The sequence below is a fragment of the Colossoma macropomum genome, unplaced genomic scaffold (genome assembly GCF_904425465.1).
Source record: "Colossoma macropomum unplaced genomic scaffold, Colossoma_macropomum, whole genome shotgun sequence".
Lineage (NCBI taxonomy): Eukaryota > Metazoa > Chordata > Actinopteri > Characiformes > Serrasalmidae > Colossoma > Colossoma macropomum.
Window position 1 is genome coordinate 32723991 of NW_023494802.1, and position 15563 is coordinate 32739553.

The window sequence follows — 15563 nt, forward strand, 5'->3', positions numbered from 1 at the left end:
CATAATAAAAAATAAAACAGAATGTGGCCTGTGCAAAAGTTGTGGAACATTTTATGTTTTATGTTTACATTTTTTAAAATGGTAGAAATTAGAAATAGAAGAAATTGTCCACCGATTGTCCACCAAACTTTGCAGAAAAAGCCATATTTAAATACTGACCAGGTGTGTTTAAACTTTTGAATATAAATGTATGTTTTCATTCTAATCAAGCAGGAGCACACTTCATATACACTCACTGGATAATTCTGAGTAGGACCCCCAGCTGCTCTCAGAACAGCCTGAATTCTTTGTGGCATGGAATCAATCAGGCGTTGGAAACATTCCTTAGATATTCAGGTCTGTATTGACATGCTCATTTAAATGTTGCAGATTTGTCAGCTGCACATTCACAAAATCTCTCATTCTACCATGTCCAAACATACTCTTCTAAATTCACATGAGGCCACTGACTCATGTTCACAAAACCAGTTTGACTTGTGCTTGTGACAAGGCGCCCGAAGATGCTGGGAGATGGGTAAATCCATAAACGGGTGGTCATAAACAGGTGCATATAGTCAGCAACAACTCAGACAGGCATTCAAATGATGCTCGATTGGTAATGAGGGGGTCCAATGTGTCCCAAGAAAAAATTCCCCACACCATTACACCATCAGTACCAGCTTTAATTGTTCCTAAAAGGCAGGTTGGGTCAATGGATTCATGCTTTTTACAGCAAATTCTGATCCTACCATCCCTACCCAATCAGACCAGGCAACACTTCTTCCAGTCTTCAGCTGCCCAGTTTTAGTGAGCTTGTGCCCAATGCATCTTAAGATTTGTGCTCTTGGCTGACAGGAATGGAACCTGATGTGGTTTTCCACTGTTGTAGCCCATCCACCTTGAGGTTTGACATGTGTTCCACTGTTGTAAAGAGTGGTTACTATTTCTGTAGGCTCCCTGTCAGCTTGAACAAGTCTTCTCCTCTGACCTCACTCATCAATAAGGTGTTTCTAACCACAGACTTGCCAATCACTTGATGGTTTTTGTTTCACACCATTCTGTGTAAACTCTAGAAACTATTTTGCATGAAAATCCTAGGCGATCACCAGTTTCTGAAAACTCAAACCACCCCATGGTCAGAGTCATTTAAATCACATCTTTTGTGAACAAATAGGTGACTAAATATGTGTTCTAAAAAACCATGCAAGTCTATTTGAGATTACTTAACAATTTGACAGCATTTGAGGCAAATGTGAAGGTGTGCACAATCTTAACTAGTTAAATATAAGCCTCTCTGACTTATTTGCAACATTAGCCCTTTAGCTGAAGGAAAAAACAAAGAATCAAACTTCAGACACCAAGTACGTACTGAGTGATCTACTACATCTAGGGTAAGAGGAATATTTTTAATATAATATTTTTTTTGCCAAACTGTTGCAAAAGTACCAAATTTCCTGATCAATTGTTAAGCATTTATTATACAAACATAACAAACCTTTCATTTCCTCTATAGAGAGAGAACCTGTTTTCTTTCTTGATAATTAGTGGAGACCTTCAAAATTTTTCTTCTTCTCTTTTTTAGAACATCTCAAGGCTGTACTTTCAGAAAGTTTCAGAGCTTATTTAACCTGTCATAAAACTCATAGCTTCGACTTTTCAATTCACACCGTTTGAAAATGCCTACTGGCCTTGATGAATGGACCAAAACAAATGGTCCAAAATGAATTAAATCATTTCATTAACTTACATTAAAGTACTTGTTTTCCTTCTCCTATAAAGTTTTCATTACGGACATACAAAACCAGAAACTTCTGTCATATTTAATAGTAATTGGCCTGAAGGCCAGCAACAGTATCTCTTTTTGTATTGCACTGTGGTCGAGACTTATATATAATAGACTATATAATGAGATAAGAAAGACGAGCTGGGTATTGATTTAAAAGATGACGTTTCCCACTGAAGACACATTCTTTGAGCTTGACTGTAATCAGTCTGTCAACAGTTGAATGTGAGGCTGTGAGAGGGTGTATGAGGAAGCAGACCCACCGGAGGCGATCTTGTTGTCCTGTGCAGCCGGGCCGTCCCGCAGCACGTTCTTCACCTGCAGGAACTCGTCTGGCCGGTCCCCGCCGATGATGGTGAAGCCAAAGCCCTGAGCGCTCTTCCTCAGAGCCGTGCGCAGTATCACCCCCTGCAGCTGAGATGGGTCCCGTGTGAAGCCCCTCACACCACTCTCCTCTGAGAGAGAAAGAGAAAGAGAGAGGGAGAGAAAAATTCACAAAAGCTCAAACAACCTTGTTCAAATGTTGAAATTATGATACAAAATGAAAAATTACTAACTCCTCTTGGTAAAGGGAACACAGCATCTCACACCATAAATCAGTCTGCTTATGATCATCATTTTTATTTCATTAGTGTTTTCTTTTATTTATTTTACTTTAATTAATTTTCATTTTTTATTGTTGTATTTTTTAGAGATAGAGAGAGTAACAGTGAGAGAGCTAGAGGCAGAGCGAGAGAGTGAGTTAGAGAGTGAAATATCTAAGCGAGTGAGGGGGAGTGTGGGAGAGCTGTAAATATCAGCGTAGATTACATTCATATTCCAGTCCATTCATTACTCAGTTCATCAATTTCTACGCACACTTTATGACCACCAGCATGCATATTAATAGATCTGCTCGGCTTAATCACTCTCTTAATGAATAACTAATAAATAACTACTCGAACAACATTTGGTAATGACACTTAGCTCTGAAGAGAGATTTGTTTTAAATCTGTTTTGGATCAGGGGGTGGATTTTGAAGCTAGCTGCTTTTAACTGTGTAATTGCTCAATCCCCCCCCAACACCAATCCATGATCCACTGTGATATTGCTTTGTCACACAACATGCATAAAATATTCACATCATAAAAAAGCGTTTTCTTAATCTTCTCTAGTATGTCCCTTTACTTTATTCAAGCAGGCTCTTATTCAGTATGTAACTCTATACATATGTTATCATGTGCTTTATGCACATTTTATAAGCTTACAGGCATGATATATGTGCATATATGTTAAACGCATTGAATGTATTTGGGATTACTTGGAGCATGAGAAGCAGAAAATGCAACCAACTTCTAAGACTGATCTTTGGAGGTGTGAAAAAATATCTGTGCCGATTTCTGAAAGTTTCCTGAAAAGAAAAGAAGCTGCAATAAAGGTAAAGGGTGGACACAATAAATGGTGAAAAATATGATATATTTAGTTGTTGAGGTTTTCTGTTAAATACATGTTTGACCTGTTGATCTCTTTTATATATACTATTAGACATAATAACATAACACAGCTGTATATCTATTTAAACTATATGTTAATGTTAACTTATTTATTTCATATCACAGTATATTATATTCGTATTTATATAGACTACAGTAAGTGTTTGATCTGGCAGGTGCCAGCATACTTGGCACATTGTGTAATTCTTGAACAGTGAATTAAAACAGTTCATTTACATGAGTTGGTTCCTCTGGACTGCTATCTTATGGGTACCAGGATGATGCGGGACTCAATAAACCGCTCTTACGCCTGCTAATTCCTGGCTGGGATGTGATTAAATGAAGATGGTACAGATGAGAGAGAGAGGCCGGTGGCTTTGGCTGATTTCCAGTTAGAGAGCAAATCTCTCAGCAGCTGGAAAAAGCTCTTTTCTAAGTGTAGCTGTCCAACAACAGCTTCACGTCAATACGCAGTACACATAAACCAGTCTATTCTCTGAACGGTCTCAGAACCACTGAGGAAAAACAGAACACAATGGGAAAAAAATGGAATATTAATCATTGCATATTAGTATCTGATATTGTTCCATGATTCGCCAAGCACGCATCCCATTTCCTGAGGGAAAGATTGCTCATTTATGACTTCTATATTGGGGTGATCAGCACTGTATGTGATGAACTGACTGAAATCATGCACGAGCACAGAACAGTGAAAAATCCTTAGTGGAACAAACCTGAAACTGAAATGATAAACCTTTGTAGGAAGTTTGCTCCTATTTTGCTGTGGTAACAGCCTCTACTTTTCTGGGAAGACTTTGTACTAGATGTTGGAACATTGCTTTGAGGATTTAATTGCATTCAGCCACAAGAGCATTAGTGAGGTCAGGCTGTGATGTTGGATGACTAGTTCTGGAAATCCATCTTAAATTTTTTGGAAATGGGGTTGTACCTTTTCCACAATGAATGGATTAGACTACTATAGGCAAAACTGACTGCTTTAGGCAAAAATCTCAATCCAGACTATGTCTCAGGCACCTTATTTATTACCATTCCATGTAATAATCTTCGGTGTGGCAGCTTTAAGATGCATCAGATGTCTGGTTCCTATCATCGCCACTTGTAATTTCTGACAGTTCTAATTCAATAAAAAAAAAAGTCCTTTAAATTCCCTTAAAAAGTCCTAAACTTTTAAACTTTTAAAGTCCTAAATTTCCTTTAAAGGGCCATGTGGGTATTTCTGGACATACTTTGAGGGAAACATCAAACAAAAAATCGAGAGTAGGAGGTATACAAAATCATCTGGCACGGTGATGGACCTCATAAAAACATGCGCACAGCACTTCAGATCTGAAAGAGTCAAACAATGACCATCAGCAGTGATCTGCGGGTGAATCTCGACCCTACTGGGAGGGAGCAGACTGAAGATCTGTGCACTAGGCTTGAAAAAATGCATTGATGCATCTTGATGTATCAGTCTGAAGGTGCCAAAAGAACTGTATTCATTTCAGAATGCTATAATGAATTATAAATTATATATTTATAATAAATTATAATCAATTCTGATGCATTGTGATGTAACAGTCTGAAGGTGCCAAATACACTGGCACATTCATTTTGGAATGCTATAATAAATTACAATCAATTCTAATAATAGTCATTGATATTTTCCTTAAGTATTCTCACAACAAAGCCTGGTGTACTGTTTTTATTGGCTATATTCCAGTATAGATGAAAAACAGTAAGTATTTGGAGCTCCCCAGTGATGCCTCCATCTAAGAGTAGACCCTATTACTGGAGATCAAGTTTGATCGCTTGGGAATCCAAGAGGAAAAATAGACTCGCTTTCTTTGGGTGGGTTGGATGGCCCTTGTCACAGCGTTAGACACCGCCCACACACTTGAAAAAAAACCACAAAAAAGCACCTGATATCTACACACTTGAAACCAGATGCCTGCTCTGTATGATGTGACAACAGTGAGCCCTTTGCAGCAAGATTATAATCGCTTCTGACATTCACAGCATCATATCTTCATAAGTTATTCAAGAGTTTTCTTTGATGCATTTAGCAGCTCTCAAGTGAGATATCCTTGCGTGTTAGCCCCCATGCATACCAACTCATTACTTGTGGATGTGAATTTGCTGTAACCCTTTTTAGAACTCCAGCCCATTCGTGTTATACTAAAACAACTGTCTGTGGTTGGTTAGTTTTAATTTCAGTCTGATGGCACTTTCTTGTCAAAGTAGGTGGTTCTTGGTCACCAGACCCTCTGATGATAAGCAAAAGTCTGGTTTGTGAGATTGGCACGTCATCGATCACTGCTAGCCAACTGCTGGAATTAGCAATTAGCATTATCCTCCAAGCATGTAGTCTTGCGGTTCCAGATGTGATCACATATAGAGAAGATCTGGGGGACAACCATGGGAACTTTTGGGCTAAACGCGGCTGGAAACAAACTGAGTGTGAAATTTCTAATGCTTTGTGAAGGTGAAGCTTAAAGCATTGGGCGACTGCGAGCTCAGCAACACTGTCTGATGGACAACAAGCTTGTCGTTAGCCCGTGGATGTGACGTAAGTTAGCATAGTTGAAAAGAACTTCAGTTGAGCATGTAGATGTGCGGTGCGTGTGCGGACAACACATTAGATGTGAAAATAAACATTACCTCTTGCAAGGTAGTATTTCGCAAGCCAGCTTATATTATCAACCATACTCCAATTAAAAGAAATCTGGGGGTGTGTTTAAGGGAGGGTGTGCGCTTGTTTGCGGCATGAGCCAGCAGTAAAAGTTTAACTAGTTGTTTCCAGGTGAGTGTTTTTGTTATAAGTTCCATGAGACTACCAAGTATGTTGTGCTGTCCAAGATGCTGCATTAGCAGTAATTTGAAAAGGTGCATGGCCTTCATTCTTCCAGCTTGGTGGCACTGTGTGATGGGGGTACCTAGCTAGCTGAAGGAATAGGCAATCACTGGAGAGAAGAATTGGGTAAAAATGAACTGAATCAAGTCTGTATGAAACTGAATTGTGGTGCAACTGAAGATTTTATAAGCCACTGAATCATTTCCAAAATAAATGTAATCTAATAGAATTGCTTGAAAACGGATCCTAGATTTGTAGTAGACGCTGGGCTTAAGAGGGCAGTGTGGAGGCTAATGAGAGTCACTGATGTCATTAGCAGAAGGAGAAATGTCCCTGTTCTTCGGTCCATGCCTCTGCTCAGGACACATCAATCTGATTATGCAGAGCAGGCCTGCAGATCCAGAGTGTGTCACCGCGTGTGTGTGCATGCGTTAGGCACTTAATGCGCACTCAAGCCTCATGTCGCTCGTGCCTGTCTGGGCATGATCAGCTTCTGTCATCGTATGTGGAGTGTGTGTGTGAGAGACGTAGGGGTGGAATGATGTTTACATCTACTTGATTAACTCATCACAAAGGGAACGTGTGCGCGTGTCTCAAGGGGAGTTGATTATAAAATGTCAGTGTTTAATTAAAGTGTGGAAGCAGTGTGTGTGTGTGTGTGTACACGTGTGGTGGAGGTCATAGCTGAGTAGCCTTATCAGAACACACAAAAACAGCAGAGAGTGCAGTTCCCGGACAACTTTGTGCGTTTCCATATTTCAACACATTGTATTTAAAACTATGAGAATTGTTGACTGTGAGGTTGTGCAGAATGTGAGCATTAATTGTATAAAATGTATCCACTGTTCAGAAGTTATGAACTGTCATTTTAATCATTTTTTGTTGTTTTATATACAATAAAAACAACATTACGTAGACGTATATCTTTAAACCAGACATCAAAAGGTATTTTTCAATGTTTCATTCAGTATTTCAAGCATTTTGGGAGCAAGAACTCATAGGCTATACTTTGGCGCTGTGCCCAGCAATATGTACACCTACCCAAGTATATTCCAACTCATTTAAAATGCTTGTTTGAGTGGAGGGGGAGAGCGAGACAGAGTTAAGAAGACAAGGGGAGTGAGCAGCAAGCATAGCACACGGATAAAGTCACCTAGCTATTGAAAATGTCTATGTATACTGTATCATTAATGGTACCCTGCACTGGAACTGCAGTGTCTGGCCCAAACTCTGAAAAGCAGTCCCAGATCATTATCCCTCCTCCACCAAACTTTACTGTTGGCACTATGCATTCTGGTAGATAGCGAAGTGTGATTCAACACTCCAGAGATCCATCCAGTGATGGTGTGCTTTACACTGCTCCAGCCGACGCATGGCATTGCACAGTGATTTTATGCTTCCTGGGAAAACTCACTTCTTGAAACTCTCAACGCACAGATCTTGTGCTGATGATGCTTCCAGAGGCAGCTGCAACTCTGTAGTGAGTGATGCAACTGAGGATAGGCAATTTTTATGCCCTACATGCTTCAGCATTTGGCAGCCCCACTTTGTGAGTTTACATGTTCTACCACATTGTGGCTGAGCTGTTGTTGCTCCTAGACATTTCCATTTCAGTAGCGCTTACAGCTGACCTGGGCACATCTAACAGGGCAGAAATTTCACAAACTGACTTGTGGCAAAGGTGGCATCCTATGAAAGTGCCACGTTTAAAGTCACTGAGCTCTTCAGTATGAACTATTCTACTTCCATAGTTTGACTATGTGCTTTATTTTATACACTTATCAGTAATGAGTGTGGTTAAAAACACTTGAACTAAATTAGGAAGTGTGTCCACATACTTATGGCCTAATGTTTAGCTACTATGCTGCTTTTACTTTAGTTGACAGGGTGCAATAGAAGAGCCTTTATATTAGACACCTTTAAATTTGGGCTGAAAGCGTTTCTATCTGAGCAGCCTTTCAGCTCAGCTTAAACACTGTTAGTGCCACTATGTGAAAGGGGTGCAGTAGAGCTATTTTATCCTAATTAATTATTGTATCTTAATTCATTTGATTTTTAATTTAATGTTTATTTTTTTCTCTTTTAAATCAATTGTTTTAATCATGCTTTTAATTTCTATTCTCCAACATCTTTTACATTTTAATTTGAATTATCTTTGGATTTTGTAATTTGTGAAGCTCTTTAAATGGCTGCAGTGTATGAAAGGTGCTGTACAAATAAACTTGCCTTATAGTGAAGCTTAAAGCTTACTGAAATACACTCAGAAGAAAGAGCTATATCTTATTGGAGAAGTGGCTTTTGGTCATTTCAGTGGTCGATATCCGAGTTAAAGGCGTCATTCAACTGTAGCTCAAGTCTTCATTTTTGCCATTTGTTTAACTTCTCTTTGCCAGTAATTATGGTTTCTTCTGTCAGTCAGAAACACTTCAGTTCACTATTATTCTCCAACCAGAACGCACAAAAATGGCTGGTAGCCCATATTGGGAAATACCAAAGCAAAAAGGCTCAGGAAGGATCTAAATCAACATCTTTTACAGCAGTAACAAATTTGTATATATATTTACGTGACAGTCTATAGTTTCATGGGAAAAAATACATCACAAGACACAAATTAAGCCTGTAAATAAAAAAAAAGGTCTTAGTGTTATTAATACTTGTATGTAACTGACACACCTACATAGTCTTGTAAATGAAAGACTGTGTGTATCTGTAACGGTGCAATCATTGTAGGAACACAAAAAATTAATTAATAATAAATGTTATTATATATTTTGTTATTTATTTGAGCTTTAGAGTCAGTGCCTCCCCGTCCTCTGCTCCTTACCTCAGCTCCAAAGCATAGGTCAAATTTGTGGGAATCATATATACTGCAATTTTCTGTTTACAGTCATTCTTGTCAGGTTATCTGCCGCTAGATTTGATTACCACTTTTGAAAACTGAGGCATTCTGGATATTAATTTTATTATAGCTTCACTGTTCAACATTATACAGCTCTCTCAGTCCTTTAAGAATCTTGTACTGGTCTGTTCAGTATTCTGGACACGAGTACTGTGTTTACATTTTTTTAAAACCACTATTTTCAATCTGTGCGATCACACAGGACTCACATATTAGAATCATTTTCTACATTTTAAATTGTAGTGTTGGTCTTCATTGGCTGATCCATAAATGAATCTCAGGCCTTTTATACATAATGCCCTGAAGGACAAACCATAACACAGAAAGCTATAAAGAAATACATCTATGACGAATGAACTGAATTGTTCAATTGACCTGGCTAACCTGACTGATTGAATTTTCAAGCCTGTTTATGACAGACAGACACTGTGGATGTACTCATCGCTCTGCTTCGCATTCTACTGTGTTTGTGTTTGTGTTTCAGGATGAAAACACCACGGCTATGTAGGAAAAGCAGAGATAAACAGGGCTAACCTGTCTTGCCAGGACAAGGTGAAGTGCTTATTACAAAACCTTTTCATTTTATAATGGTTAGGGTTAACTTTAGAAAATTCCCAATACATATAAGTAGTTACATATCATCGGTCTGGGATCAAGATTTAACAGCAGCTTGAAAGTGCCAGCTGCCCTATACACTGTGTGAATATTTCACCATGAATGGCCCAACAGGAATGGCCCAAAAACAACTTCACAGTAAAGTTCAAGTGGCTTTTTCCATCTCCTATAACATTACTAGTGATGTACCCATACAACCATATACACAGAATTGTATGGCAGCGTATCGTATCAGTGTATTGTGACTTGCATGTTAGCTAATGTATTAGATCAAGAAGCCATAGCTTCTGTGTGAAATATCAATATTGTATAATATTGTACAATCGTATGCAAAAGTTTGAACACCCCTCCCCCATCAAATTACATGCTTTGTTGACTTTCTGAGTGAAAATAGGTTCCAATACCCTCTACAGAGAACACAGTAAGGCATTTTTAGTACACAATTACTATTTATTTACTTCCATCGATTTCTGTTTCTCCAGTATGTTAAATTCTGCAAATAAACAACAATTGTGCATTAAAATGTGCAGAAGTGTGTACACTGTTAGAAACAAAGGTTCTGTGCACCCTCAAAGGTACAACAGTGGTTTTAAGGTCCAGCTGTGTACCTTAAATAGGTTTTTCCCAGGTGAAAAGTATGTATTTGTACCTTTTCAAAACTAATGTTTTAAAACAGAGCAATAAAATAAAAAGTCTGGAGACAAGACGGGGTGTGTGGAGTCAATACAACTTAGAAAATATAATTTCAATGGATTATGTTCCCTGACTAAAGGTCAGTACCTTGAGGATACTACCCCAGTGACAAGAGGGGTACAACCCCAGTGACAGTTCAGTACCTTTACCTCTGAGAGTGTAGGGCACGTTCACTAACAAAATCAACAAGACATATATATAATGGTCTAATAAACTGAAAATGAATTGGAATAAACTGAAAACATTAACATATTAACATAACACACAGTTAAAAAATTAGTAAAAGGTACAGAGAAAATGTGGCTCTTAACATCCACCTGCACAACCTGGCAGACCACCAAAACTATCACCATTAGATAAACAGCACTTAAAGCTTTCATCTTTGCGAGAGAGGAGAAAATCAAGCTGCTTCAGATCCGAAAAAAATCCACAGCTTTTTCTGTCCATGCTTCCACTGTGAGAAGACAACACTATGGGTCTGAAAGGACATGTAGCTGTCAAGAAGCCTTTTACTAAGAAAAAGAGGACATTTGCAGAAGTTGCTTGGACTGACCACTCCAGAGTCCAGACCTCACCATCACTGAATGTATTTGGGATGACTTGGATTATGAGAACCAGTAAGTGCGACCAACTTCTAAGACTGAACTTTAAAAAAACTGAAAGCAAGTCTCTTAAAAGTAATGGAGGTGGTAAAAAACGCAAAGAACAACTGATATTATACACCAATCAGGCATAACATTATGACCACCTCCTTGTTTCTATGCTCACTGTCCATCAGCTCCACTTACTATATAGGTGCACTTTGTAGTTCTACAATTACAGACTGTAGTCCCTCTGTTTCTCTGCATACTTTGTTAGCCCCCTTTTACCCTGTTTTTAGGTGGTCTGGACCCCCATGGACCCTCACAGAGCAGGTGCTATTTGGGTGGTGGATCGTTCTCAGCACTGCAGTAACACTGACATGGTGGTGGTGTGTTAGTGTGTGTGGGGCTGGTATGAGTTGATCAGACACAGCAGTGCTGCTGGAGTTTTTAAACACTGTGTCCACTCACTGTCCACTCTTTTAGACACTCCCACCTTGTCAGTCCAGCTTATAGATGTAAAGTCAGAGACAATAGCTCATCTGCTGCTGCACAGTTTGTGTTGGTCATCCTCTAGCCCTTCATCAGTGGTCACAGGACGTTGCCCACAGGACGCTGTTGGCTGGATATTTTTGGCTGGTGGACTATTCTCAGTCCAGCAGTGACACTGAGGTGTTTAAAAAAGTCCAGCAGCACTGCTATGTCTGATCCACTCAGACCAGCGCAACACACACTAACACACCACCACCATGTCAGTGTTACTGCAGTGCTGAGAATGATCCCTCTGTGAGGGTCCATGGTGGTCCTGACCACTGAAGAACAGGGTAAAAAGGGGGCTAACAAAGTATGCAGAGAAACAGATGGACTGCAGTCTGTAATTGTAGAACTACAAAGTGCACCTATATAGTAAGTGGAGCTGATAAAATGGACAGTGAGCGTAGAAACAAGGAGCTGGTCATAATGTTATGCCTGATCGGTGTATATTTAGTTGTCACGGCTGGAAATTACATAAATGACTGGTCTCTGGCTTTTGCACAGTCCTATATGTACATCCTGAGAAGGTGTAAATACAAACGTACGTGTGTGACCTGACTGACATTAGCTCTAGTGTGCCTGTAGATCTTTGGGGTCAGAAAAGGACGGCTGTAATGAAGAGCAGACTGCCAGAGAAGCATCAGTATGCTGACCCTGCTGCAGCCACATGGCCAGCATTGTATGATATAGCAAGCTAGCTCTGACACGGCCAGGCTTTGATGAGGTCAGAAAAGAGAATGAGAGACAGCGAGAGGGTAGAGGGCGGAGGAGTGTTGTGTAACGTGAAATCAATACTGCAAAAGAGTGGATGATCACATGGACTAGCATATAAACACATACACACACACACACACACACACACACACACATACACACACACACACAAACTTTGAAAGCAAAATGAAAAAGTTCTTCATAAAACAAGAGAGGAAAATGCACACTTGAGGCTCATATGTTTTAATTACTTCAGCAAGCTCGAGTGCCTGGTGCTCTTTTTCTTCTTAATAAATTGCCACTACTGTTACTGACACTTCCCAGACACCACGCTTTACATTTATTTTCCTTCACACAATGTACAAAAAAAAAATGTGGTGTAATCCAAGCAGACAGGTTTGTTGGGAGCCTGAGGCGTGAGCCGAGTTCATCTCTATTCCATCAAACACGTTCAGCTGTCTGGATGGATAGCAGGGTGACAACTGAGGAATATTTATCTAGTTATGTGTTTTTTCTATTTTAAACACTGGCACATCATAACCCCTCTGATGTTCTCACAACAGTTGTCTCCGTCTAGAATTGCCTATTGTTTTGACTGGTAGTCCAGACACATCACTCAGGTTTCTAACCCTGTCGTCTAGCTCAGTCCAGGCTAGTGTTACAGTACAGCAGGACTGTGCGATAAGGACAAAATCACTATTTTTTCCTCTTATCATTCTATAGTGATAATTACTGATGATTACAATATGCATTTTCTAATGTTTAAATGTGAGTCTGAAAAGCAGTAAAAACTGAAAGAACGAAAAGCTTATTCTGGTGAAATATGCAAAAACTTTCATACCGTCGTATGCAAAAATCTTACTTTTTGACATATTTTGTTGATTTTCTAAGTGAATATTAGTTACCACACCCTCTACAGAGAACACAGCTTTTTCCCACTAAGTTATTTACTTTGTTGTTTAGTTTAGTTGTTTATTTACTGAGTTTAACATATTGGAAAAAAACAAAATATAAAAAGTGCCTTAACTTTTGCACAGGCCACATTTTATGCATGCACATTTACTGCACAATTACTGTTTATTTACTGAATTTAACTTAATGAAGAAAAAATAAAACATAAAATTTGGTCTGTGCAAAAGTTACAGCACATTTTATGTTGTATGTTTAACTTTTTTCCAATATGTTCAACTCTGCAAATAAGTAGAAACTGTGCACTAAAACGTGTATATTTTAACGTGTATATTTAAGTTTATTCCCTATAGCGGATGTGGTGACTCTTCTCACAAAACGTCATTTGGATGTTCAAGCTTTCACATATGACTGCATATCATGGAAGTTGTTGCTGTTTTCAACAGGTCTTCATCATACGCAGGAATAAGACGCACGTAATCATCGTTATTGTATCCAGAATCAGGTAAAAGTGGCCCAAATCTGATTTTATCACCAAATCCGATTTTTTTTTTGGCTGTTCACAATTTCTTTTAAATGTGACCTATATGCGCCATTAGTCTGAACAGATCACACTCCTAAACATGATATTTGGCCACAGTCACTACTTTGGTTTGTGTCCTCGGATTCTTTAAACTTTGTTTTCAGACTTTTCCTTGATGCTGCAGCCTCATTCTCCTACGGGCTGTGTTGGGCCATTTCTTTCAAAATCTATAAGTCTCTTCTAATTTTTTGGTACAGAAACATCAGCCTAAATGTTTGACATCTCAGCAGCACGAAATTATGACGAATGTCGAGTTGTACTGACGTAAAAGTCGCATGAATTCTGATCTGGTTGTTCATACCAAGGCGCATTGCCGCATATCGGATATGTAACAGATTTCAGCACCACATATGAAAGCGTCTCAATTCGGAATTGAAAATATCAGATTAAATGTGTTTTTTGCTGTTCATTTTGCTGTTTTTACAGTTCATACAGAGATGACACATCTGTGTCACATGTGAAGGAAAAGATCAGATTTGGGACACTTTTACCTGCCTTTGGCTTTGTTCACAGAGCAGGTAAAAGTGGCCCAAAAAGCAGATCAATTTTCTGCATTTGTTGATGCCAGGGCAGCGGCAGTCAAGGTGATGAACAGACTGGACGCTTTCAGTTGGCCACACCTTCAGAATCTGAGTTCAAGCTCTCTGCTCTCCTTGTCCCACTTCCAGACACTTCAATCAGGCCTTCAGGCTCTGGAAAGGCAGAGTGCTGGAAGAGGAAGCTCATGGAGAAGGGAGAGAGAGATTTGAACAAGAGAGGGTCGTTTCCAATTCGCCCCCAACCCCCCCCCCCGTCAAAATGAGACGTGCACAAAAGCCCGCTGACACTCGAAAAAGCACGAGTGAAACATAAATGACAGGTACGCCTGAATCAGTAAAAATCCCTTCTCCGCTAGTTAACGGTGCTAACCTTCTGAAGTCGCCCAAAGCGGCAGCGCGAAGCCTTTGAGGCGCAGCGTTGATAGAATTTATGGCTACACTCGCCCAAGTCAGTCATTCAAATGTGCTGAAAAATAATTGGGCGCCAAAAAAACACTTGTGCTTTTGACATTTCCTCACCGGAGGCTGTATGGATGGTTTTTCTTCCTTTTTTTTTTCCTCAGTTCCTTTTGAACGCCTACATTTCTATTTCCTGAGCCATAAAAGCGCAGAGCGTTTGGTAGGCTAATAGAGGTCTGAACATGTACAGCTTGGAACAGCTTCAGCTGAGTTAATGAACGAATGAGTGAATAAATGAATGAATGAATGAATGAGCTCTGGGGATGGAGAGATGAAAGAGTGAGGTCAGTGTTACCTGAGGCTGTAGCTGCCACCACTGCTCCTGGTTTGCTGGCCGTGGGCGTCTCCTGGCTGAGCTTCTTCTTGGCCTCCAGCACAGGGTTCTCAAACTGGGTTCTCTGATTGATGTGGCTGCAGGCAAACAGGACACATCATAAAAGAGAAGCAGGCTGAAGCAGTGCTATCAGAAATGCATGAAATTCACACTTTAAAGAACAAGCAAATGGGTAAATGGTGCTTATCTTCATGCCAGACCATCTGAACCATACACTTGTGGCCTCATACTGACAGCGTTGGTGTCATGTTGCAAGCAGTGCCCTTCTGTCACATGGCTTTATGCAAATTTTACAAACTCCTGCCAATTACGTTTGTCCAAATCGCTTCTCAAAAGCCCTCCGTATTCAACACGGGAATTTGCACCCTGAATTTGTGAGGGAAAACAAGGATCCTGACATATTATGATTGACCTGACCTTTTAGAATCCTGAAATGTTATGACTGACCATCGTAAAGGGCAAGTCCACCAATTTTGTTTTTGAATTTCCATATAATTCAATAGTTGAGCTGTGAACAGAGTTGCTTATTCTAGCAACTTACTGACTCAGGTTACTTTAAAGTGGTGGTGATAGGAACCAGAGGTGTGTGTATATATATATATATATATATATATA

The 15563-nt window shown here is 39.6% G+C and overlaps 1 protein-coding gene across 2 annotated transcripts in view; it reads right to left on the reverse strand.

Moving 5' to 3' along the window:
• Nucleotides 1-15563, reverse strand: part of magi3a (membrane associated guanylate kinase, WW and PDZ domain containing 3a) — a 236802-nt gene that overhangs the window by 40650 nt on the left and 180589 nt on the right. For both annotated transcript variants that reach the window (XM_036591340.1, XM_036591339.1), the window contains exons 8-9: nucleotides 14910-15025; nucleotides 2026-2217 (exon numbers count right to left, since the gene is read on the reverse strand). In XM_036591340.1, the coding sequence (XP_036447233.1) occupies nucleotides 2026-2217; nucleotides 14910-15025 (308 nt within the window). The remainder of the gene's footprint in view (nucleotides 1-2025; nucleotides 2218-14909; nucleotides 15026-15563) is intronic.